General features: G+C 34.5%; 1 protein-coding gene across 4 annotated transcripts in view; it reads right to left on the bottom strand.

Annotated features, from left to right (window-relative positions):
• Positions 1-26,311, bottom strand: part of FYB1 (FYN binding protein 1) — a 165,339-nt gene that overhangs the window by 4,818 nt on the left and 134,210 nt on the right. For 3 of the 4 annotated variants that reach the window (XM_061129898.1, XM_061129900.1, XM_061129899.1), the window contains 10 exons: positions 24,092-24,251; positions 23,429-23,573; positions 18,833-18,855; positions 17,701-17,767; positions 16,557-16,694; positions 14,885-14,910; positions 12,894-12,960; positions 9,934-10,024; positions 8,791-8,953; positions 449-482 (listed from right to left, as the gene is read on the bottom strand). In XM_061129898.1, the coding sequence (XP_060985881.1) occupies positions 449-482; positions 8,791-8,953; positions 9,934-10,024; positions 12,894-12,960; positions 14,885-14,910; positions 16,557-16,694; positions 17,701-17,767; positions 18,833-18,855; positions 23,429-23,573; positions 24,092-24,251 (914 nt within the window). The remainder of the gene's footprint in view (positions 1-448; positions 483-8,790; positions 8,954-9,933; positions 10,025-12,893; positions 12,961-14,884; positions 14,911-16,556; positions 16,695-17,700; positions 17,768-18,832; positions 18,856-23,428; positions 23,574-24,091; positions 24,252-26,311) is intronic. The other variant, XM_061129902.1, reaches the window with a different exon arrangement.

Genomic DNA, 26,311 nt, shown 5'->3' with positions numbered 1-26,311 from the left:
TTGTCTTGTTTTGTTTTTTTTTGGAATCTTAGCTCCCTGATCAGGGATCAAACCCATACCCTCTGCATTGGAAGTTGAAATCTAAACCACTGGACTGCCAGGGAAGTCCCTCAACTACATTAATAGCTAGTGAAAAGTAAAGTATTAATGAAAATGCTAGCAATTTTGATCTGTACCAATGATTGCTATGTCTGTCTTCAATGAATATATAAAACCAGCAATGGTATAATCATGAATGAGAAGGACTCCTCCTTTATATTTAAAAGAGTGACACTTAAAACTAACTTCATTATGGATATACCATATTGATATTAGTATAGAGTATTGTTTTAAAATTTATTTATGATAGCTTAGTAGATTATGTTATTTAAATGATATTAGGAATCCTTCCTAAAGAAAAGAATATCATTCTTTTTGAAAGTATAGTAGGAGGAGAAAATAGGCTTACTTGTCCACCAAGTAGCTCCGAAGGACATAACCATCTAAGAAAGAAAAAGAAAATATATTTTATTAACAATATAAACCTGAAAAATCTCTACTATTTTTAAAGAAATTGAAATATAATTTAATAATTAAAATAATATCATATAATATATTGAATAATTATATCCATCTCCAAATATGAATCATTTTTATGTGTCCACTTTTCTTTCTTTTTTCTCTCTCTCCTGTTTTCTGCCATTTACAATATTTCCTCCTTCTCCCTTAAATTAAAAATAAGTATTTTCTTTTCTAAGCTACTGTATGTTGTAGCTCAAGCTTCTTTCTCAGTTTAATCTATTTCTTCAAGGTGTTACCCATATGGCACAATTTTAAGAATTTATTAAGCATAATTTCTCCAGTTATAAGAGTAGGTCACAGGGGTGTGTGCTTAGTCATTCAGTCATGTCTGACTCTTTGCGACCCCACGGACTGTAGCCTGCCAGGCTCCTCTGTCCACGGGGATTCTCCATGCAAGAATACTGGAGTGGGTTGCATGCCCTCCTCTGGGTTGGATCTTCCCAACCCAGGAACCAAATCGGGGTCTCCTGTATTGCAGGCGGATTCTTTTATCAGCTGATCCACAAGGGAAGCCCAGGTCATGGATAGGGATTTTAAATATCTCCAGGTCTAAGACTTAACTTTTCAATTTTTTTTACACTGAACAGTCAGAATTGTATTCCACTCCCCTTTCAGATCTGCAATCTAGTGGTTACTTGGGGGAGTATGCATTCTAAAAGGTTTCAAAACAGCTCTTTTATAATCAGTGTGAATGATCTTTCACTATTGCTTTTGCCACTGGACACAATGTCAATGTTTGCATTTTCATCTTTCATGGAACAAATAATTATTAGAAGAACAGATATCAGAGATTCCAGTGATTCCTCTGTTAAATAGAAAATAGACATTTTATACAGGAAAGCAAAGAACTTTTTTCCACTTTATTTTTGCCCCTCTTGAGCAAAATATTCCTAAGAAAAAATATGGACTATTTTTCACAAGAAAATGTCTGCTGACATCTAATTAATTTACTAACCTTTATAGCTATTAGTTTTGTGCTAGCACCTAGTCACTATTGCATGCTTGACATTAGTACCATTTATAGTTTTACCAATCAACATCTAAATAATTTCTTTCACTAAGTCAGTTTATAGGTTTTGCTCCACCTCAGATCTGGTTTTGGGTTCTAAACCAGAGTAAACATGTAAAAAATGACAAAGCAGGAAGTCATAAATGAAAATTAATACCAATGCTAATAAACTTACTTAAACATATTAATATATTGCCACTGATTTAGCATGCAAAAATTTTAAGCTAGAATCATATAACTGAAATTGTGCATTAAAATTTAAGGAAACAAACTTTCCCTTGAAATATTCCAGGGTAAAAATACGCCACCAAATATTCTGTCAAGATTCACCACTTTTTGATAAAAATTGTTTATAAGAGTCATATTTGGAAAATAAAGAATCAAAGTTATCTTTGAATTCCTGTAGCATAGAGGTAATGAAGCATGTGTCAAGATGATAAAGACAGACTAAAGTAATATTTTTCTTGGAATATGAAAAAATTAGACCATGTTTTATCTTCCATTTTACTTCAATTAAAGCAGATGTGGAAAAAGTTAATATAAAGGTCATCTAAAATTAATATCTATGATCCTTGAGTTGCCTTTGATTCCACAGTTCTTTCATTTCACATTAACAAACTTAAAAAAATTTAAGGTTAGACATCATCCATTTAGCATGATTTTTAAAGGGGGATAAGCTCATCTTTAATAAATTCAATTCTCTGTGTGTCTCTCAAAAGAGAAACTTTGTGCAAATAACAGACTTTTAGAACAAACTGCAGATTTTGTATCAGGGTTTCAACAGTGGAAATCTGTCTTTACCTGTATCTGTGTTTAGGGCTAACATAAAGTGTGAACCATTTCTACAGACAGTAAGAGTCAAATACTTTATTTTTTTGTTAGTTAAAATTGATGGCTATGTTTTCATCTTTAATTTTCTCTTAAAATGAATTGGAAAGTAAAACAACACAAGTTAAGTGTTCCCATGATATTCATGTTTAAATTAATAATTTAAAAATAACGACTGAAGCCTTCAATGATGAAGTCAATCTCCTTGTTAGTTGTCTGGGCTTTGTAAAGTATCTGAACTAAAATTAGAATGTAGACAATTAGGGAAATATATAAGAAAGAAGAAAATATTGCCATAGATTGGAATTATTCTGGCATCAAACATATTTGTTGTCATTTGTAAAAAATATTTAGAAAGTCAAAAGAAACAAAATCCAAAATAAAGAATATAATCCTCATTTTGGAAATTAAAGGTCTTTATTTTCCTGTGCTAGAGGAGCCTGGCAGGCTACAGTCCACGGGGTTCCAAGAGTCGGACGTGACTTAGCGACTACAGCACCACCACCATAGGACATCTAGTTTTTTAAAACTCAATTATGCTAAAATTGTGTTGACATGGATAAAACACTATCTGTAATTAGGCGTAAAACAGTCCTTTCAGTGATCAAAGTTAATAACTCACGATACAGTTTAATTACCTAATCTCCCAAAATTAATTATAAAAAATATATTTTCTTAGCTTCTCAAACCTCTATTACATTTCCTCCTATATCTTGTCTGTTCAAGAGTTCTAACCACTTTTTTTTTTCTTTTGAGGAAAGCTCTAATGTTGTTGCGGTTTTTGTAGTTGTGAGATACATAAACATCAATGACTGGGAACATTATTTGAGAGCAAACATATTAAGGGATTGGAGCAGGGTTGGTCCTGCGCTGCTCTATTTTAGTTCCCTGAAATGATGTGATCATTTAGGGCTCATTAGCTATAAAATCACTATTAAATAGCATTTCTACAGGGTGAACAACTTTTAATACAGCATAGGTTTTGCTGTCTAGTACCTTTAAAAATCTCTGCTAAAACTTCATTCTATTAGAAGCATGATTCATGACAGTGTCAAAACAAGTGTCTTACCATGAATTTTTATACAATCTCTCCATTATAGTTCCTAGAAACGAACTTTTGTTTGCAGTAGAAAATATTCTCTTTGCTCACATGTTCCAAGTACAACCATCATAGGGAACATTAATGAAAAATACAAACAATTGAAATAGAAAATCTCACCGTAGTTCTAAAACACGCAGAGGAGCTGCTGTGTTTAGTTAGCTCTATAATATGATGGACACTGGAACACCAGGGAGTCTCATATATCATATGAAATTATTATTTGGAAACTTCACATTCACAGAGCAGAACGTAGAACACAGTGGCTTGAAACAAATGCTTTGAAATATGTGGTGGGGTAGATCTAGTTAAGAAAGTCACACCCACCCCCTATACATGCCAGTTAATTTCTTCCCCTAACATTACTTGCTACAGGGCAGATGTGTCCTAGAACTAATGACTGATCTTTCGAAGGGCGTTGTGAATATAAAATTACCAAGGATATACGAAGCCATCTTTGGAATAAAATGAAAGAGATCGTTGTTCTAATATTTTCAAATTTTTTACTCCATAAAAATGAGGAATTGTATTATTACCTTATCATTTCATTTGCTGTAAGCAAGCCCAGAAATAAAGTTAAATTTACTCAATTTGGCCTCATGAAGTTTAAAAACAGTAAAATCACATTGCATACTTTTACCCAGGCAAGTGAAACAATGTCCAACTTCAAGAGAAAATGCTCATAGTGGAATAGAAATTAAAAATGAAATGCAGTATATAATACTAAATATAAATTATTATCCTAGTGTATTAGAAATGTTCTCTTTCCTCTCTTTTTCTCTCCCTACTTAGTTTTAGGGTTTCAAATCAGAAGAATTATTAAATTTCTGAATAAAATTTTTTTTCTTCAGTTAGTATGTGTTGTTTTAAAATGGAAAACAAAATTACCTAAGCAAAGAAATGATCAATTGGATTGGAGACATTCAAAGTACCTTTAAAATTCCCCTTCCTTTGATGCCCAAAGGAAATGGAGGACATTTTGACCACAAATAACTCAGCTCATGTCTCATTTCACACATTTTTGTAGGAAAATTTTCTCCAGGAGGTGGGAAACTCACAGCCTATGAGGCATTGAGTTAAGGAAAATGCACAAATATTATCAAGAAATTCTAAACATTTGGGAATGTGCCATCAAATATATATTTAAGATCTCAATGCCTCTACAATATGCTCTTCTACAAGTCTGTGGGCGAGACTTTTTCAAATGTGTTAATGCCAGTAAAAATGACTTGTACTCTATTCAACAGTGAGAAGGGATTACTGTTCATGCTTTAGCCTTGGATTTCTATCATTAGAAATTGTGTTTAAGTAAACTATGGTTTTCTCTCTTTTTTTTTTTTTGCCAGATTAAAAAAGAATAGAAAGTAAGGAAAATGTTAGGATCACCGTGGTGCTGGATTGCAAATGCTATTACTGCGAATTACATGTAGAAAAAGGAACTGAAAGATTTAGAGTCTCTCAAATGATACACAACAAGTGAACTGAATCACTAACGCTAAGACAGAGAACTTGTGTCTTAAAACAAGTTAAACTGTTCAACAGACTTCTTCCCACAAATGTCAGTATGTCAGATTTTCATCTGGTTAAACAATTGCAGTCTCCAAATTCTTATACTCAATTCAGCAAGTCCCAAACAAGGTACCAGGCAGTGCAGAATGTGTTGGCAATACAATGTTAACATTTCATTGAAGTTACTCTCAAACTCAGAGTCTAATAAGAGTAATATGTTGGTAAAACAATAAGGACAATTGCAGCAGTAACAATAGTGGTATGGTGGAGCAAGGGAGAGATTGATTGTGTTAGGGAGGCTAGGGAGGAGGGAGTGAGTGTGCTTCCAATTTTAGATGACAACTGGTTTGTTTTTAATACATAAATTATGGGCATTTTAAATAGAATAAAATAGTATAGAAGGATGAAATAGCATAATTTACTCAGGCAATGACAAGTCGGTAGTCTGTATTTCTGAAGTATCAGCTGCAGATGGGAAATAGTTGATGAGGGGAAGGCTAGATCATAAATGATTTTATATACTAACCGTAAAGACTTCATGTTTTAAAAAATAATATTAGGGTAACAGTGTGGTGAGTGGACTGGCTGAGAGTAATGGTAAGGGAATCATATCTTTTGAAAGGTTATTGGAATAATCCAGATGAGGGAGGGTTAAATCCACATAGCAACTGTCCCAAATCTTATAGTAATATTTGAGGAATGGATCAGACATTAAGAAAATTAAAAACGTCAAGGATTCAGTTCAGGGAAAGAATAAGGAGCAATTTTGGAAAAATTAAGAAAGATAAGAGATTTGGGAAAATAAAAGGGAAATGAAATAAATCTGATCATTGAATTGTGGAATAATGCAATTGAAGATGCTTTTGATGGCCCTCCCATGTACTTTCACCCTCGTGATTTCAGAGCTTTGTGGTTCGACTTGCAACTGATAGTAATTGCATTTTCTATTTATTTACTGATGGCTTTCTTTTTCTGGCTTCCCAGAACTCTCGTTGTCTGCTTTTTCAGTGTCCTGAATGACTGGCCACATGCCCAGGGGTAGGCTTCAATTCCTGATGGACAGGAGTTGATGTATAAATACCCGTTTGTTTCCCACTGGATGGGATAACACTGCTGTTTGAGTCTGCCAATGAAGAAATGAGAGATGTGGGTTCAATCCCTGGGCCAGGAAGATCCCCTGGAGGAGGGCATGGCAACCCACTCCAGTATTCTTGCTGGGAGAATCTCATGGACAGAGGAGCCTGGCAGGCTACAGTCTATAGGGTCGCAAAGAGTTGGACACGGCTGAAACAACTGAGCATGCAAGCTCCACCTACCCAAATGATACCTCTTTTTGATAACAAGGTTTTATTAGCTGCCTTCTCTTCCCAGTCTACTCTGCCACTTGACCACAGAAGTTTCCCAGACTCACCTTCCAATTGGGGAGGCCAAACTAAGACAAAGTCCAGGTCAAAGGAAGTTTTTAAATAAACAACAACTAGTACACAAGATATAATAAGATAATTTTCATTCTGTTTGAGATGAACCCCAAACCACCAAAGAACTGAATTAGCTATTCATGAGCTTGGGAACTGTAAACTGCATTGGTCCTACACCAGGGAAAAAAAAGGATAAAAGTAACAAGGAACCCTTGATTTTATCATGTAATGTTTTCACTTCTCATTTTTAACAGATGATAAATTCTTAAGAGGATGGGAGCCCTCCACTATTTATACTAGTATTTAGAATGATTGATGTCCAAATAGAAAATGACAGCAGATTACAAATTATCCCTGAATGGCTGCTTCTTCTCCTGTTTAAGGTCTGTTGATTCCTAGATAGGAGTCTGCTCCAAATTTCAATTTTTGATGCTGAATCTACATCTGCCCATCTGTATCTATACATGTTTGTTGCTGAGGTCATTTACATCCTGTTACTCAGAGTCTGTTCTGTGGACTAGCAGCATGAAATACATGAGACCTTGGGAAAACTCCTCACCTCAGATCTACTAAATTAAAATCTACATTTTTAACAAGATCTCTGTGAAGTGTATGTACTTTTAAGTCGAGGAGAATTGATCTAGATGGGGTTTGTTGTTAAGGACAGGAATCTCCAGACAGCAGGTCAAAATAAGCCTGAAATTTGTCCTCTGGAGAAAAGTCCATATAACAAGCATTAGAACAATTGTCTGTTGTAAAAAATGTGACATAATTGGAAAAGCAGAGGGAAAGAAACTTAGGCCCATCACCCTGCGCACGCGTGCATGATCATTCACTTCAGTCTTGTCCAGCTTGCTGTGACCCTATAAACTGTAGCCTGCCAGGCTCCTCGGTCCATGGGATTCTCCAAGCAAGAACACTGCAGTGGGTTGCCATGCCCTCCTCCAGGAGATCTTTCTGACCCAGGGATTGAACCAGTGTCTCTTACGTCTCCTGCATTGGCAAGTGGGTTCTTCACCTCTAGTGTCACCTGGGAAGCAACCCCCTCCATCGCCCTCATCAGCCATTATTAACATTTTCGTTTTATTTACATATTTTAAAAACATGGCTATAAATAAATCCCACCCTTTATTAAGCAGGCTTCTTGTTTCTGTTACTAATGGATCATGAGCATTTCCTCATGTTATCATAATCATCCTAGAAAATATTTGATTTGGTATATTCATCATAACTTTAATAATTTAAAAATCTTGAACATTAAAAAAATATTTTGGCAGCCCTTTAAAGCATGCAGTTATCTGCATTTAAGACTATTCCTTAGGGTGTGTGTTCACAAATCCTGTATTGAATGGGGATATTCTTTGTCTCCTGCAGCGCTGTCTTCAAATTATCTCCGTGACCTTCTAGTCTAAACACTACATACCCCTGCCTGTTATCCTTTGTACCCACATTCCATTTTTCCCTTTTACAGCCAACCACACCTTGTCCATAAAAACTCTAGATCCATTTTCCCCACCCTTGAGTCACTGTGTTTTATTCTTAAAAGATCCATTTTCGTTCCTGTCCCTGAGTCACCTTCCTGTCATTAAAATTGAACTCAGAGCTTGTGTTTTCCGTGCAGACTTACTGGGCTGATATGGGACAGCCAGGCTGGCTATTCAGTTTTAAATATAGGACAACAGAATTTTGACTTACTCTTCCCCGGACTTTAAACGAAATAAGCTACCTTTTAAAATTGGACAAAAATATTTCCATCTGTCAGCTTAAGTAGCTGTCAGAGAGGAAAGGACTGTCTTGTATTTATTTGGAAGAGTAGGTTATATTAAATGTGCCAAATAGGAAATGAAAACAAGTGAATTTGCAAGGTAGGAAAACTGGAAATGCTAGGTGTGACATATGAGATATAATTTTAAAACCAGACCAGAGCAAGAATCACTCAATTCTTTAGCACAGTGGTTCTCACTTTAGTGTACATAGGAACAAACTAGGAAAGACTTACAATCTCTGACCCCCAGAGCTCATGATTCAGCAAGTCAAATGTGGGGCTAGGGTATTGCAATTGTGATAATCGCATCAGACTTTTCTGATGCTGGGGGTCTGTGGGACCATATTTCCAGAAACATGAATTTGGCATTATCTTTGCAACTCAGTGCCAAATATAGCAGGTGGGAAATGAAAAAAATTAAAATGAAATACACTGATTCCAGCCCAGCAAGATCTCCAGTTTCTTAATGTGAATTTTCCAGAATTTACAAAGCATGGAATTTACAAAGCATGGATCAAAAAGAGTTTGGAGTGATCACTAAAACTTATTTAGCTGTTAAATGCTGGAGCATCATATTTCTAAAGAGTAAGTAGTGACTTACATTTTCCTTCTTCATTCCTGCAGAGAACTTTTGTATCGTCTGTGTTTTGTATAACTTCCAGAGATTCTCCAGGCTTTATCTGTAGATCTCTGTTGCCCCACTTTTTAGAAGATAAGGAGGGTGCAACTTTGGTGGAATAGAGGACTCTAATTTCACCATCATACTGGAAAAATAAGGGAAAACATTTATTATTGATTGATGTGTATTATTAAAGTAATTCACTTATTGACAGACTTACTAAAAAATTTTGTTAAAAATGCCAGCAAAATTTCAAATTTTGTTAAAAAACTAGTTCCTTGTTATCTTTTCAAAAGATAACATAAGAAGATTAAAGAAAACTTTTTTGGAGAAAAATCACTTGCAACGTCACCAACCTAATATAATAATTATTTTTAAAATAAAAAAATTAAGATGTACATGTGTTTATTTGTCACACTCATTTTCTGCAAAATGATTACCATCAAAACTTCAATTCTGTTAGTTCGATCACTTTATATAATTACCATTGCTTCTTTGTAGTGAGAACATTTAAGATGTACTCTGTTAGGAATTTTCAAGTATGTAATATAGTATTGCTAACTATAATCACCATGCTGTAATTAGATCCCTAAACTTACTCATCTTATAACTGAATATTTGTACCCTTTGACAAACAGCTCCCCCTGCTCTCCACCTCTGGTAACCACCACTTTACTCTTGGTTCCTGTGGGTTTGGTTTTTTTAGATTCTACATATAAATGATATCATATAGTATTTGTCTCTGCCTCTTGTCTGACAATTTACTTAGCATAACGCTCTTGAGGTCCATCCACATTGTCATAAATGGCAGGATTTCCTTGTTTTTCATGATTGAATAATATTTCACATATATATATATCACATCATTTTTAATCATTCTATTTTAAGCTTACCTTCTTATTGAGTTTCAAAGGACAGCTAAATTTAGATGATTACCACAGTATGTATATTGGGCATGTACAAGAGTTTGCTTAATTTCTTATAGGAATAAATCTAAATCTAAAACAAAGTTTGTAGAAAATAAAGGTGTTGTGATGGATAACTGTGATATTGATAGTTACACAGATAATCATCAGTTTTTTCATTAGAGCTTTGAACTTTGTATGATATTTAATTGTAACATACTTTAAATTTTTTCCTGAAGTCTTTTTCTTCTTTTTCTTGCTTTTTTAGCTTCTTAAGGTCTTTTTCTTCGGCTTTGGTCTTGGGTCCTTGACTAGGATGGCAGAACACACATAAAACAACATTTAGTTTCAAAACATAAAAAGAATAGTGTATAATGGAGAATCCATAGCATTACATTTTTGTTCAATTTCATTTTCAATTAATTATTTTTCTTAGAATCTAGTACATTCACTGTGATAAATGATGACTTTTCTTAATGTAGAATATTCTTCAAGAGAGTACAGGCTGAGTTAAAATGGAAGTTTGAGATTATCATGTTGAACAATATAAAATGACCAAAGTGTAGTTTAAACATTGTTACATAGCAGCAATTTCAGATGATCCAACCTATTCTTAAATCCTCTATATTTTTCAACCCTTCCTAGGTAATCAAGTGGTTTGACTAATGTCATAGAAAAAAACTTTTTAAAAAAGGACATTAAAAAAAAATTTGACCATGCCATGCAGCTTGCAGGATCTCAGTTCCCCGACCATGGATTGAACCCGTGCCCCAGCACTGAAGGTGCTAAATCCTAACCACTAGACCATAAGGGAATCTCCCGCCAAAGAACACTATTTGAAAGATTGATTTTCATGGCTTAAAAATTTATCTATATATTAATTTTTTTATATCTACTTAAAATGAAGCCGAGGTTGTATCTTGATATCAACTAAAGTCAATTACTGTAAGAGAAGTGAACTGGTCTAAGGTAGTGATTCTCCAGCCCGGTCACAAATAGGATCACCTGGGAAGTATTTTAAAGATACCACTGCCCTTGTCTAAATCCTAGAAATTTTAATTACATTAAATTAATTAAAAATTCTAATTAATTAGGTTGAGTGAGATCCAGGTACCGACACACAGATTTTAAAAGCCTCCAGGTGATTTAATCTGAAATCAAGGTTGTGAACCATTCCCCAGGATTAAATATGGTTGTTAGGAAAAGGCTGTGAATCTCTGTAGGAAGGAATTTTAAAAAGCAGAATATTTGTGACTAATGACAGTTTTTAAACACTGATATTAATTTTTATTTTGATTACCTAAGATAAAGCTTTGTTTGTAACTGAGCTATTTAAAATGTTTGAGTCTTAATTTTTCAATCTTAGAATTGAGTTTATTCACTGGGAGTGAATTAGTATACACTGTCTTGCCCTAAGTTCTGCACTGTCCCTCAGCGCCTTCTTCTGCAGGCTTCCCTGATGGTTCAGTAGTAAAACATCTGCCTGCTAATGCAGGAGACACAGATTCCACCGTTGGGTTGGAAAGATCCCTTGGAGAAGGAAATGGCAACCCATTCCAGTATTCTTGCATGGGAAATTCCGTGGACAGAGGAACCTGGTGGGCTACAATCCACAGAGTAGGAAAGAGTTGGACCCAACTGAGCAACTAAAGGATACAATCTTCTGTCTGCTGGTGTCCTGGGCAGTGATGGAATCTCTGGCCCAGATTAGCACACTGGAGCAATCAGAACACACACGAATGTTAAAAAGGCCCCACAAGTGCTCTTGAAAGATAATTAATTGAAATTTATTTTTAAAAATGCAATGCTATGTTAGAGAATACACAATTGTCTTAAAACTCTGAAAACAAGCAATGGGAAAGAAAATAGTCCATATTGCATAATGTTGAATCAGCTGGGGCTTATTTTGCTTAAAGAAAAGGGCCAGTGGATGACTCTGGGTTCCTAGAGAGCTATTTAATGGAATGTGGTGGCATTTCTACAGTAATATTAAACACAAAAATGCATTTAAAACTATCAGGGGTAGAAGCGGCTTCCCTACGGTGAGGACTATTAGATTTTCCTTTCATGGAGCACTAAAAAACGAGAATGGTTCTCCTTTCACATTTCTGGTGTGTTTTGCCTGTAGAACTTGATCATCATATTTCCCCCTTAGTTTCTTTGATCTTGACACTGCCTCTTGTTCCGTAAAATTAGTTTAACAATGTTGGTAAAAAATAAATATATACTTAAGAGTTCCCTCATGCATTTTTTTTACCAGTATAGCTCAGAAGACGCCGCTTACTATATTCCACTGATGTTACTTTCATCCTTTAACTGATCAATTCTGAGATCTTTTTATTCATCTTTCTTTTTTCTTGAAAAAGTTAAAGGTGTTCTTCCTTTTAGCATGTATCAGATCATCTCACATACTCACTGGAGCACAAGAAAGCATTCTACCCTGTTACATTCAATTTCAGAAGAATTTTCAAAAGGTACTTCATTTTAGATTTTCTTACAATTTTTGTCTAAAATTAAATTGAAGCCTTAGGGAAACTAAAGAATGTCACAATTGACTGTTGACTGTTTTTGTTGTTGTTGTTAGTTTGAACGGAACCTTTGAGAATCTGATGCTTTTGTAAAAATATGACATAACTTTTAAAAGTCCTTTCAAAATACAAATCTTGCTCTCATTTTTTTCACAGACAGAAACAATCTTCTTGAGGAGGACAGAGGAGGCTTAAAGCAGGTGGGTTAGGATTTGAGATACAAATTAAGCAGTGTCTTCAAGACAAACAGTGTTTGGGAAAAAGTAAAAATAAAGGGAGGGGATGAATTAGTGAGATCAATTGCTATCAGGCTTTCAGATATTTTCCCAGTGAATGAGAGAATAAATGAACGTAGACATTGGTGAGTCACAGGGCAGAGGATGACCAGGGGACCAGAAGGACCACTGGGGAAGGGGGAGAGGGGAAGGGAGAAAAGTGGGGGAGGGGAGAGAGAGAGGAAGAGGAGGAGGACCTGGGCTATCCATTCATTCACAAACCTGGCAGAGACATCAGAGCTGGGATTAGGGAGAGGAGAACAGAGCCAACAGGATGGCACATGGTACAGACGCACCCTGTTGGGGTTTTGTCCAATCGAATGTTCTTGAACTGTCTGATTTTCATTACTTCACTGTAATGAGAACATTTTAATTACCTTATCTCTATTGGGGGTGGAGGGAAATCAGAGGCATCCACATCGTCATAAACTTCATCTCCCATGTCTAACAAAAGACAGAATAGCAAATGGTGAAACACTGTTAGTGGACATTTTGATATGAGCATTCAGTGATGTTTTTAATATAAAGATTGTTTTGAGGACAACAAAATAACTTTCCCTGAGGCCTCTGTACATTTCTCTTGGATGCATCACCTATTCTTTAAAGAGGAAAGATTTTTCTCTTCCTTGATGCTTGTGTTAAAATTCCCTCAGCAACAACAGTGACAATGATTATAACTACTGTGATCAGGAAAAAACCCTCAAATAGTGACTGAGATTAGTTGAAGATCCACAAGTATGAAGAATGGCAGGATTAGTTGATTGTTGACAAAGTCAATATTACTGGCCATCAGCAGCAGGTAAAGATATTTAAAAAGTACTCAAGAAACTTACCTTTGGGGTGCTATGATAATATCTATCATTTTACTTAGCCATAGATATATGGCTATGTCTTTGTCTATGTATCTACTTATCTATCGATTTGTCTATAACTCTTTTTTACTCACTGATCTTCATTAACTTTTACCTTATAGTAATATTATCTGTGGCAGTACCTGAAAATAAAAGGTGCTTGTTTCAGAAGGTTTTGAGAATCAGTATTGGTGGAAAAGTGGCTATGACCTTAACTGCCTCAAGGATTTTTCCAATCTGCAGACACTTTTCTTCCTTCTAGACTTCTTGTTATTAAAGTTAGGGGCAGTGCTTCCTTTCTGCACCTATTAAGTTGCCCCACAGCAAATTAAGCTGAAGAGATGGCTTGAAAGGAGTACAAATGTTTTAAGGAATGATTAGCACAGAAAGTTTAAAATGCTCTCTGATAGTGGCAAGAATTTGATTTCCTTTAACTCCCCCTTGTTCTGTATATATGTACACACATATACATGCTGTATTTATATGTGCATATTTTCCTTCCACTCAGATTAACTAATTTCACAGTATAAAAACTTGTTAAGCTACATGAACAATCTAGAATAAATATATAAAAAATAATGACATATCACTGGTATTCAGAAGAGGAAAAATTACTGTTCCACGCACATGCACTTAAGACAAAATTAAAGGCAAAAGAAATCAAAACGAGCAATACATTTTTTACTTAATTGATCACATTTGTTCCATTTTATACCTACTCTTTGTGGAGCTAAGTTTCTTGAGTACTTTTTAAAAATTATAGGTTAACACATAAGTTCATCATCAGTTATTAATCAATTTGAGCTACAGCCTTACATATTTTCAAATTGTTAGATGAAAACAAAGTCAGATAAACAGTCTGGAAGAATAGATTATCTTTGTGTTTCATTTGCGTTTTCAATTTATTTATAGATTAAAATAAACTTTTTGAAAGCCTCTTAATATTCTTGCAAGACATTTTATTTTGTTCAAATAAAATTTAAGAAAATTCTTTAAGTCTCAGCAGAGGTAAAAAAATAAGATGATCAAAATTGTACAAAAAAAAAAACTATTTTACATTTACCAGTGGAAAAATTTCCAAAGATAATATAAATGATACAATTTTAAAAATCAAAGAAATTTAGATTCAGAAGGATCTTGGTTGCACATAGTGTGGCATGTATTTAGAACTCTTTTTGCAGAAATCTAATAACATCAAACTCTGACTAAATTGGGGTGGAATCTATGAGGACTGTTGGGGCCCATCTCTATTCACTTGTCCCTTTCTCCATAGTGATCCTGTGACTGGAAGAACTGTTTAAAAATCACTGATAGTTAAAAATTTCCTTTCCCCACTATTTTACTGTTGAGAAACTGTGACCATCCCAGGTGCAGTTACTTGACAAAGTTATACAGTTTATTATTTTCAGAGTCAGGACTTTAATTCGGATAGCGTGACTAAAGTGATCGCTTCTGCTACCCTATCTGCAAGAAGCGAAATATAAAATATATTAACACAATTAGTTTTTATTACTTACCCACTTGTTTAGGAGGAGAAGGGAAACTGGAAAGAAAATGAGAACATAATTATAATCAGGCCAATATAAAAACAGAAATTGGGTCTCTTATTTAGGAAAAGCGTGAATAAATAACAGCCTTGAGGCTTATAAAGGCTAATTAATCTGTTGAGTATTATTCCTTTCTCATTCTCCATTTCTCTGCTGAGTCCCAAGATTTTGTCAATCAATTTGGAATTTAGCAAGACTTTTTGTGAACTCTGGTATTGGCCAAACAAATCAAGAATCATGACATCCAGTGGCTTATTTTTCTCACTGTCACTGGACCAATGTTTTTGAATTTGTTCTATGAAGTTTGGACATATTATCATACCAAAGTAAATGAAATGATCTAAATATTTCAGTTATTGCAGTGTAGCTTCAGATGAAAACTGTTTGACTCAAAGAATAGGAATGTAGGGTAAAAATCAACAAAAGTCACAGGAATCTTCATGTAACCATAGTATTGTATGGTCATATGAAGATCATAGTATGACATAATATTGTTTGATAATATGTACACATATATCCCCAAACAGAAGAATGGTGAATAAGAGAGGAATATCCACTGAAACCAGAGAGTGAGAACTTATTAACAGAAGTGATTTGAAATCAGGATTGGGTGACTTTTAGTTGCAACAGGAAAAAAACCTTTGTTTTTATTACTTTCTGAACTTGAAACACACATACACACATAACTGGAAGATTGGTGCACAGTTACACTAAAGTGTGAGAGGTCATTAGTAAAAGTGATTTAAAATCAGAATTAGCTGGTGTGTTATTGAACAAAAAAAAATATTTGCTTTTATTTCTAAGTGAGGACTACATATGAGTAATGATACATGAAGAGAAGATTTGCTATGTTTACTTACAATTTTAAGTATCTCGTTTATTGAGTGTTGTTTTAGTGTCTCACAAAAGGATTTAAAACTAGGAATTCTGTGTGTAATTAACATCTTATAAAGACTTCTGTTAAAGTGTGGCGAGTCTATTAGTATATATAAAACAATAAAAATTTGAGTGTACTTAAGGTCCTTCAAATTTATACACATGGAACTTATGCTAAAGGATTATTTTTGTATAGAAAGATAAAATGTATGCTTTAGTCTTATTTATACAAACTGAAGATACTTAGAATAATTTTAGTATAGGACAAACATGTAATTCAAGTGGAATTACTATATCATTATTGCGAAAGTTACAAAGACTTTAGATACTGTACTTAGAGAAAAGAAATTCCAAATTTTGTCCTTTTTTTTCCTATAAATTAACTTTTAAAAGAGAATGTATATTTTGAATAGTCAGTATAAAATATTATATAATAAAATGTAGTGTTGGAATTGTGACCTTTTAGATGTGATTTACAGCTTAAAAAAAGGTCCTACTAAATGGAGGTTGAGTGTACGTATGCATGTGGATTTCTGCATGTTTGAAAGGAAAACAAAATACATTTTTGACGCATATGATGATTTTATGTAAATGCACGAGTTTAAAAGTGACACAATAAATGAGACTAGAATGACTAATGGAAAAACACATTAAAATTTCTTAAGACTGTCAGAATTTGGTTACTGGTTATAAAATATTAGTAGCATTTGATTAAATTATTAGTGTAGTTATTGTGCACTGGATTTGGTGGTTGGTTGACTCTTACGATGAACCTTCATCATTGTCTGACTCAGAGTCTTTAGGTTTCTCTCGTATACTTTTCTTTCTGTCATCTTTTCCCTTTAACATCTTCAAAATCCCCCAGGACCAGGTGTTACTCTTCTCTTCAACCTGTAGTGTGGAGCTTTGGAGCATGCAGGCATTGATCAGATTTTTTATAATGATACTGTGTTGATCATTCAGGCTATAAGCTACTTATTGTATTCAACAAGATGAAGCTATTAAGTTTATAAGTCATGGTCTTTGAATACTGCTGTGACTAGGTAAATAGTAGGCAAGTTATTTTCTCCTATTTGGTAGATTTCTTAAACCTTGTTTCTTAAACCAGTGAGCTGAGTCAAAAGTTTTAAACATCAATTTAGCTTTGCTATGATTAAAAGTAAGTTGCTATTAGATTAAAATTTTAAAATGTGTATTTAAATTTTAAAATGCACCACTTCAAAAGTTTAAACACCTAAAGGATTAAGTTTTCAATATTGCCACATACAGCCACAGATAAACATATAATCTCAATTTATTTGGATTGCTTACAACTATGATTATTATACAAGGGCTTCCCTGGTGGCTCAGATGGTAAAGAATCCACCTGTGATGCAGGAGACCTGGGTTCAATTCCTGGGTTGGGAAGATCCCCTGGAGGAGGGCATGGCAACCCACTCCAGAATTCTTGCCTGGAGGATCCCCATGGACAGAGAAGCCTGGTGGGCTGCAGTCCATGGGGTCGCAGAGAGCTGGACACGACTGAGCGACCAAGCACAGCACAGCACGTGATTATTATACAAAGGCTAGCCATGCAACTATAAACTTTCCAGAGATTGTCACAAAAATGAAGTATTGATTGATAAATAAATGATTGGGAAAAGTTTGAATACTAGTAACCCTTACCCCTTTTCCGTTTCACTCCTTTTGACATAGTTGTCAAGGTTCCAAGTGGTATATTCCAAACAATATACCATTGAAGTGCGGTATAATTACAATTCCTCATTTGCCATTGCTGTTAATCAAACATTTTTGGTTATGTAACAGGGAATGCTACTTTCTGCTTTTTATTCTAACTAGAAATCAAAACCAGTGACAATTTCAGTATATATAATATTTTGCAAAGAGGCAATTAAGCTGATTATTCTTACCCATCAGCAGCATCCTCCTCTTCTATCCCATCATAAATATCATCATCTGGGGGAGGTGGGAACATCCCTTCATGTGAATTGGGGGGAAAAAAAATCTGTTAATTTTGTAATTTGGTCACAAATGCTCACTCAAAATTTGATAATAAATGTCTTATGCGAAATAAGATGCAGAGAGCATCTTATTTTTATAGCAATTATTTAAATTAAAATAGCTTTATTTTCCCACTCTTACACAGAGGTAAATTAATTTTTTAACATTATTTTATAAGGAATTCTTAGAAGTGAACTGTAAAAATATGAGGGATGATATAGAGTACTGTGCACTGGAGGTGACAGAAGTGGGAGAAATAACTGAGAAAAAGTAAAATTAAACAGAGGATGGAGTTAAAATTTATTGTGGGAAAAGAAGGGAAAAGTTGATAAGAAAAACTTAATTAGTACTAAGGAGACATTCAGAGAAAAGCATTGATCAAGATGTAACTAAAGGAAAGCTAATGAAAAGTGACTGTAAACATTGATGGGAGCTGGGACAAAGAAAAGAATGGAAGGTGACTTTTTCATTTCTTTATTTCATTTCATCAAAGTAATATTTTAAAAGTTAAACCTTTGCTTGATTTGTTATCCTATGTTTGCTATTTGACAAATATTTATTTAACAAATGTTTACTGACTACCTTCTTTGTAAAAATATGTGCAATAAAGTTGAAATTAGATTTTTAAGATGAGAATTTCAGCACTGCCAGGTATTAGCAACCCTTATTTTGTTGATGGGATAATGAGAAGTCTTTAGGAGTCATACTATGGTGACTATGTAAGGTATCATCCAAATAGGGACATTTCTGAAAGTGAAGGGGGATACTACTAGAAATTGTGCTCAGACAACTGGCACAAATCAAGACTGCCCTGGGCACACTGGCAGTGGAGTCACCCCATGACCCATAACGTGGAAGAAAGAAGTGACTTGCTCAGGGTCATTCAGTGGCCAGGACTGGACTCCATGTCATTGATTCCCAGTCCATTGCTCTTTCTACCACATTAAGATCCTCCTCATTATTTGCAAACAAGAGCATTTTGTCATTAATATATACAAGAACGTCGAAGACTTGAGAAACTGATAAAAGTGTGTAGCTTACCTCCACTTCCACTCTGACTGTGGCTAGGAGAAAAAGAGTAGACATTAATTGATATATTAATTATTTAGCTATCAGGAAAGGAAGTACATATTGAGCAGTTAAATGAGAGAAAAAAATAACATTCCAGTCAACAGTTATCAGGATGTTATTTACAATTGTCAAGATATAAAAACAACCTAAATGTCCACCAACAGATGAGTAGATAAAGAAGACGTAGTGTATAAACACGATGGGATGTTATTCAGCCATAAAAGAATGAGATTTTGCTATTTGCAACAATACCAGTGGACCTGCGGGGTATTATATTTAGTGTAATAAGTCAGAGAGACAAATACTGTATGTTGTCACTTATATATGGAGTCTAAAAAATAAAACGAATGAATGAATATTACAAAACAAAAAGAGACACAGATATGGAGAACAAACTACTGGTTACCAGTGTTGGGGTGAGGGTAGGGGTTTAAGGAGTACAAACTACTATGTATAAAATAAATAAGCTATAAGGATATATTGTACAGTATAGAGAATATAGTCAATATTTTATAATAACTTTAAATGAAGTATACCTTATAAAAACATCAAATCACTTGTATACCTGAAACTAATATAATATTGTAAATCAGCTACTTTTTAATTAGAAAAAAGTTATTAGATGTTATATGTGAAAAGGAATAAAAATTGTTCCTTATTGTAATAGATAAGTAGTACCTAAGCAAAAAAAAAAAAAACAAAACTAATAAGAATCAAGTGAGATTCAGTACTCCATAAAGTTTTCTAAACAATGATATTGTTTGTTTCTAGCATTTTACCATAAGGCAATTTTCAGATTATATAGTATTACATCACTCCATACATGGACTTATTAAAAAAAGTATTATTCTAGAACCGTTACTGCATTAAATTCAATTTCCTCTCAATATCTTACAATTACAGCATTTAACTCTTAGTCCAATAGCATTACATTTTTTACAAAGGGGATACTTAAAAAAAATTTGAAATCCTATTCGTGGGGCCTTTGTAGAGTATAGCTCCTAATTCTCTAAATCTATATTTCTGCATTTTAAATTTCTTTCTATAACATTCTATACCTCCCCTATTTTATAATTGTTTTCTTGCCCATTTCCCCACTAGATTGTGAATTGTGGAAAGCAAAGGAAGTCATTTAGTTCACTTTGCAGAAAAAAATTGAGGCTCTGAGAAATGAAGTGATATGACCATGTCCACTTTTGATTAATTGAAAAAATGACATAAGAATCTCAGTGTCCCACTTTCCTGTATGGACGACATCATTTTGACTACATCTCACTGTGCCCACCGTGTCATCATTTTTGCCTTTTAGATAATCTTCCAAGAACAGATATCTGATGTTACAATCATATAGTATATTTATACATCATATGTGATCCTTAGCCTTAAAGTCAGAATAACTTTGAAGTCTACTGTTAATCTAGAAATAAAAAGTACTTTCACTAATGGAATTTCAGAGAAAAACACGCTATAAATGTCTTAATATACAAATAGAAGTGATTTTTGATGAAGCTTAAGTATATTCGCTACTTGCTTACAAACTATTTTCACACTCACTGTCTTCAACACTTTCCTCTGAGCATGAAGCAAGCATTTAGAATTATGAGAAAAACTGCCAATTTGGGTTGGTTGCCACTTCTGGCAAATACAACATATTCCACCTTGGAGATTTCATACCCAATTTCCAAAGAATTGGGTGATCACAATCAGGAACAAAGCCACTATATATTATTTGATTTCTAGAGCAGTTCTTCATTTTTTCTTTGGAATATAAACCATTGATCTGGTGAGCTAGAGGGAAGGGAAGGAGAATGTGAGAAAAGACCAGGAAAGAGAAAGAGGAAAGGATAAATGGCAGGAAAAAGGTTGGAAAAATACACCTAGAAGAAAAGTTTTTTATATGACAAAGGAGTGGTATTTGCACTTGTAATTTCCTTTTGTTCAACTTTTCACTTTTATTACAAAAAAACAAAAAACAAAACTGCTTCATTGAGAAGAAAGGGAGAAGATCAGCTGCCAGGACCTGTGCTTTTTAAGCCTCCTGTCTGCTCTCAGAGTGTGGGGTATACTGTTGATTCTCCTAACCTGGAGAAATTGGGAAAGAACTGGTCAAGAACCTCCTGATAGGAGCCAGGAGGTATCTGGGGGAGGGAGAGGAGAGGATGGTGCTTTCTCTTATTCTTGCCAGGACGAGCTGCCAGCTATACTCAGCATCTTTCCTTGTTCTACTAAGGACAAAGCATGTTCTGTTATAAGATCTCTGCCAGCAGCAGCTGTAGTTTCAAAAAAAAAAAAAAAACAAAACAACTTGTGTAGAAGTGATGTCTCTTCTTCCATTTTCTTATTAAATATGCATAAAGAAGGAATAGATGCTAGTAAATATTGTGGTGCTATACTTGTTTAAAATATTAATCAGTAAAGCTATACACTTCCTCTAACCCCATTTTATTAAATAGAAGATTCCTTTTCTGCTTCATGTTTACTAACTGGAGATGTCTTGTAGAGCTGTGGTAGGTATGGTGGTGGTGATTTAGTCACTAAGTCGTGTCTGACTCTTTGCAAACCCTGGACTATATGTAACCTGCCAGGCTCTTCTGTTCATGGGATTCCCCAGGCAAGAATACTGGAGTGGGTTGCCATTTCCTTCTCCAGGGGATCTTCCCGACTCAGGGATCAAACCTGGGTCTCCTGCATTGGCAGGTGGATTCTTTACTGCTGAACCATCTGGGAAGCCCTGTGGTATGTACAGACTAGTTAAAATGGAAATGGTAATAGCATTAGTTTTGGGAAACAGTCACTTATTATGAAGATAATGCTTCATTTTAAGGATATTATCCCTTTTTTGTGGATTTATTTATTTTCTCAGTATTTTCATCAGTGTAAATATATATATATCTCACTGGAGTTCCTTAATTCCAAAATGAGAGAAATTGTGTGTTTTTTTAAAAGATAAAAGACAAACATAAGGTACAGTGACATTGTTCAGTCGTGTCCAACACTTTGCGACCTCATGGACTATAGTGTGCTGGGCTCCTCCATCCATGGGATTTTCCAGGCAAGGATACTGGAGTGGGTTGCCATTTTCTTCTCCAGGGGATCTCAGGCAGACTCTGCCATCTGAGCTACCAGGGAAGCCCAACATAAGGTATATATGCTGATAATATACACGGTAAGACATACTCATGTCTAGAAAATTCTGTAACTCTCAGAATATGGCCAATTGGAACTGTGACATCAAATTTGACATTTGCTAACTTCAAAGTAGGTCAAGGTGTTTCTTATTACTAAGGTCAATTTACAATCTGTAAACTCCAGTGCATACATGGCATGTTTTGATATATATTGCATAATTTATGATCATAATATGTTAAGACAGCATTGATATCAGACATTTTAGAATGATGAACTGCCAGAAAGCAATATAAGTTTAACTGATGCCATAAGCTCAAGACCGTAAAAGGGAAATTTAATTCTTTATATGTTTCATAACTATTAGTATTAATAAGTATTAATATATTTCTATTTTGATCATTTTACATTTTTAGAATGCTTAATAATAAAAACATTTTTTACTTTGAAATTTGACTTATAAAGAATGCAGACACATTTTTTTTCTCAAATGAAGATCTTGCATAGATCATGTGGGGAGCTTTCCCGGTTTCACAAAGTGGGCATAGAAAAATGAGGATTCTTCGCTGGTTTGGAGATTTTCCTTCTCCTTTTCCTTCCTTTAAAGGGATTATGACTCTACCAGGAAAGGGAGATATTGGAGGAAAAAAGGAATGAAAGGAGAACAGAAAAGGAAGAAAAAGAAAGAACAAGGAAGATCAGAGCTAGGAGAAAGAGACAGAAGAGGAGGCACTATAAAGGGAGCTGGAGACTGAGAAGCAAGAGAAGGAAAGTATGACAGAAAAGTTTGCCCTCCTCTTTGGTTCCTCTGGAAAGGATGTCTTGATCTGTCCCTCTGCCCCAGAAAGATGGTCCTGTAATTTTTCCGGGGAAGGTCACAAGGTCCAATGGAAAGTTGAACCCTTAGTTGATTGCTAGGGATCATAGCGGATTGAGCTTTTACATTCTTACTCTTAAAGAGCAAAGATGTCATAAAAAAGCATTTCTATTTGTTATATTTTCAAATAACAATGACAAATATATTTATACTCAGATTTCAGAGAAAAATATTTTATATTTTTAGAGCTAACTTTTATATCTCATGCTTCATATTTTACAAAGTCATATGTATTCTAGGCACATCCTTAAAGTCAAATCAGAATGAATATTGCAAAACAGTATATTGTATTGACAACACATCTGCGAATGACCCATTACATTTCAAGCAGTATTTAACACAAACAGCCAAAGAGTAAAATGAAGGGCTATAGAGTTTCAAATGAGTTATCATCCATGTTGAAGTGATTTAATTCCGTGGTAAATTAATTTAATTTACTGGTAATTTAACTTAGTGATAGAAAGTAGTAGGAAATTAGGAAAGTAAAATTCTAGTATCTTAAAACCCACAATCTCTGACAAAGAGATAGTTTGATTTGCTTTCCAATTTGTTTTTACATATACCTGCTAACATTTTCCTGCTCTGCAACGTCATCGTACACTTCCTGGTCATCTTCAAAAGGTCTTGATGAAAGAGCACCGAGACAGCCTTTTTTCCGTTTCAAGGAGTCATAGTCAATCTCTACAGCTGTTGTTTTAATATAGCCATCTACCAAAAGGGGAACAATTTATGTTCAGATAACTGTAGTTTAAATATCATGGAGTTGTGAATAAAATATCAATTGTACACTTTCTTTTTAAAATTTCCCTTTATTTCTTTGCTTGCAATTCTGACTTAAAGACTTGTTGACACAGCGTCACTGTGCTTTGTCAAAATCTTGTGATGTTGTGCTTTGGGGTAAGTCGAGTCTGTTTTCAAGGTTCTAAAGTGATTCAGAAGAAACATTTTTGCTTTTTAACATCAATGAAGAACCTAATACTCTTTGCTCCTCCTTGGGATATTATATTTACATTTTTTTCCCAACTAAAAATATTACACAAATGAGGTGAAGATGGAGCTATGTTTGTCATTTAAAATCTTCCTATTTTTGTCTACTCTGTAACATAATGCTACTTATGCTGTGTAGCATAACGCAACTTAATGCTATGACTAGCTTTGGAAGAATTTTCGCATTAAGATTGGCTCAAAAGAAAACACTTTGAAGTCGTAGAAAAATATGCACTCACATGACCCCCTGGCTGTTCTGCCCAGCCATTTTCCTTCAGGGTTGTCTGTGATGCGAATTATTTCAATATTCTCTCCTTGCTTGAAGCTCAGTTCATTCTTTCCTCCTTTGACATCACAGCAAGCTTTTGCTTGATGGATGACTTGAATAGGGCCTGTTAGCTGCAAAGAGGGAAAAAAAAAATCACAACCAGCTTCTTACTATTCAGGAAATCCTTAAGGAATGCAGTTTTGAAAGACTAGGTCCACTACTTGCTAACCTGCTTATTACCAACATTTACAGGTTTGAACTAGAAGTTGAGGGTGAATGTTATTTCTGGTGAGGGTTCTTGTAGGAGGGGCAAGGGGAAAATTGCAGAGGTCAGACAGAACCAGCAAAGAATAGGTACGCACATGTTCAGGGGCCAGGAGAGAATAGCAGTGATCTGTTGACCTCAGGAACTCTGTGAAAGATTTGAAGAGGAAGTGACTGAAAACTAAACACCACTTATGTATGCGACATGCTGGGTGCTATGTGTTTTTATGGAGTATGCTGGTGTTCTGCTTACTAGACAGAGGTTATTTCCCTCTCTGCTTTGTGCAATTATTCTGATGGTTCTCTGCAGGCTTAAAATAACAAGAGAGAGAAGGATTAGTAGTGGTGGTAGGTCGTACTTGTGAGAAAAACATTTTCTTTCCTTTTTTCGACTTCATGGTACTTGCTATCTATAAACTTGGAGTAGACATTACCTGCTATAAACAAGATAACAGTTTAGAAATAGCTTTGTGAACAAAAAAAATAGCAAACCAATATTATGTGATGTTTTTATAATTAATATCCTGAATAGTACAGTGGTTTCTTGACAGCAGAGGAGTAATCCAGTTTAAAGTCCATGAATCCTAAAGTCCTAATTTCCTAATCTTTTGTCTTTCAACAGAATTTCTTGAATCTTTTGATATGCAAATATGCATCATGAGTTTTGAAGAAGCTCTACTTTATTTATTGAATTTGTGATGTGATGAATTGTGAGATACCATCATTAATTATATACTACCAAGAAAGTAAACTAGCTTGATTTAAACTTTGATGTGCCAACAGTGTTACAATGCATCCTAATTTCAGAATTTTAAAATGTGAAATATTTTGTCATAGAATTAATGAAATGTGGAACTGTATAACAGTTCTCACATCTATTTATTTAATTTGAACATCTATTAACAATTTTGTGGAAGGAATATAGCGTGTAAAGTCCTAGTCTTGACAAATGTTTGAGTTCATGTTTGGTGGTGTGATTTCATATCTTATCTTTTTCTTACTAACAAATATTATTTGAATAAATGAGTGAAACCATCCAAAATTGGCTTCTCAAAAAAAAAAACAAAAAACCCACAAGGAAAAGCTTCGCCTAATTCCTTCAAAACTATAAACAATCTTTTCATAAAAAGTATGTTATAAAGATTTTCATTTAAGAAATTAATTTTCCACGTTTTCCACTTGAAAACTATGAACATTGGTAGCCATACATTCTGTATGAGTAAAATATTTTAATATTCATATTGCAGTCTTACGTTTGCTTATATATAGTAAGCAAAACTGAATTGAGAACCTATAATAGACACCATGTCTTATTTTATTTAATCCCATAACAAACTTTCAGGAGAAATATCATCTACTCACTTTAAAAATAAGAATCTGAGGTTCAGAGAAGTTTAGCAATATGCCCATGATTATATAACTCACAAATGCAGCTGGAATTTGAATCCACATCTGTCCAACTGAGTCTAAGTTTTACATTTTCCCTGCGCCCCGCTGTTGCATTTTTGTTTCGCTATAATCAATACACTGGGAAATTATATATAAGCCAGATTTTTATAATTCAAACCATATATTAAATGTTCTGGAGGAACTAAATATTTAAAGGAAACTTGATATGAATCCTTTTCAAAGTGAAGAATAGTTTTGTGACTAGATAATCACTCTAAATATAGCTGACATACCAGACCCATACCAGATGGGCCATGTCATCAAAGCCCATCCAAGAGAGTATAGCCAGCAAATATAGTAGAAGCAGTAGTAGTAATAGGAGTCATTCAGTTAGAATGAAAGATCAGAGAAGACAGAGGTCAATGAGGAAGGAGAAAAGAAGGTATGAGAAGTCAGCATGTACATAGGCTTAAAGTAAAGGCATAGATGTGCATCAGGTCCAGACAGCATCAGTCAGGGTGGCTCACGGAGTTTTATT

This window comes from Dama dama, chromosome 25 (genome assembly GCF_033118175.1).
Source record: "Dama dama isolate Ldn47 chromosome 25, ASM3311817v1, whole genome shotgun sequence".
Classification (NCBI taxonomy): domain Eukaryota; kingdom Metazoa; phylum Chordata; class Mammalia; order Artiodactyla; family Cervidae; genus Dama; species Dama dama.
Note: the sequence above shows the minus strand (reverse complement) of the source record. Positions and strands in the feature narration are given on the sequence as shown.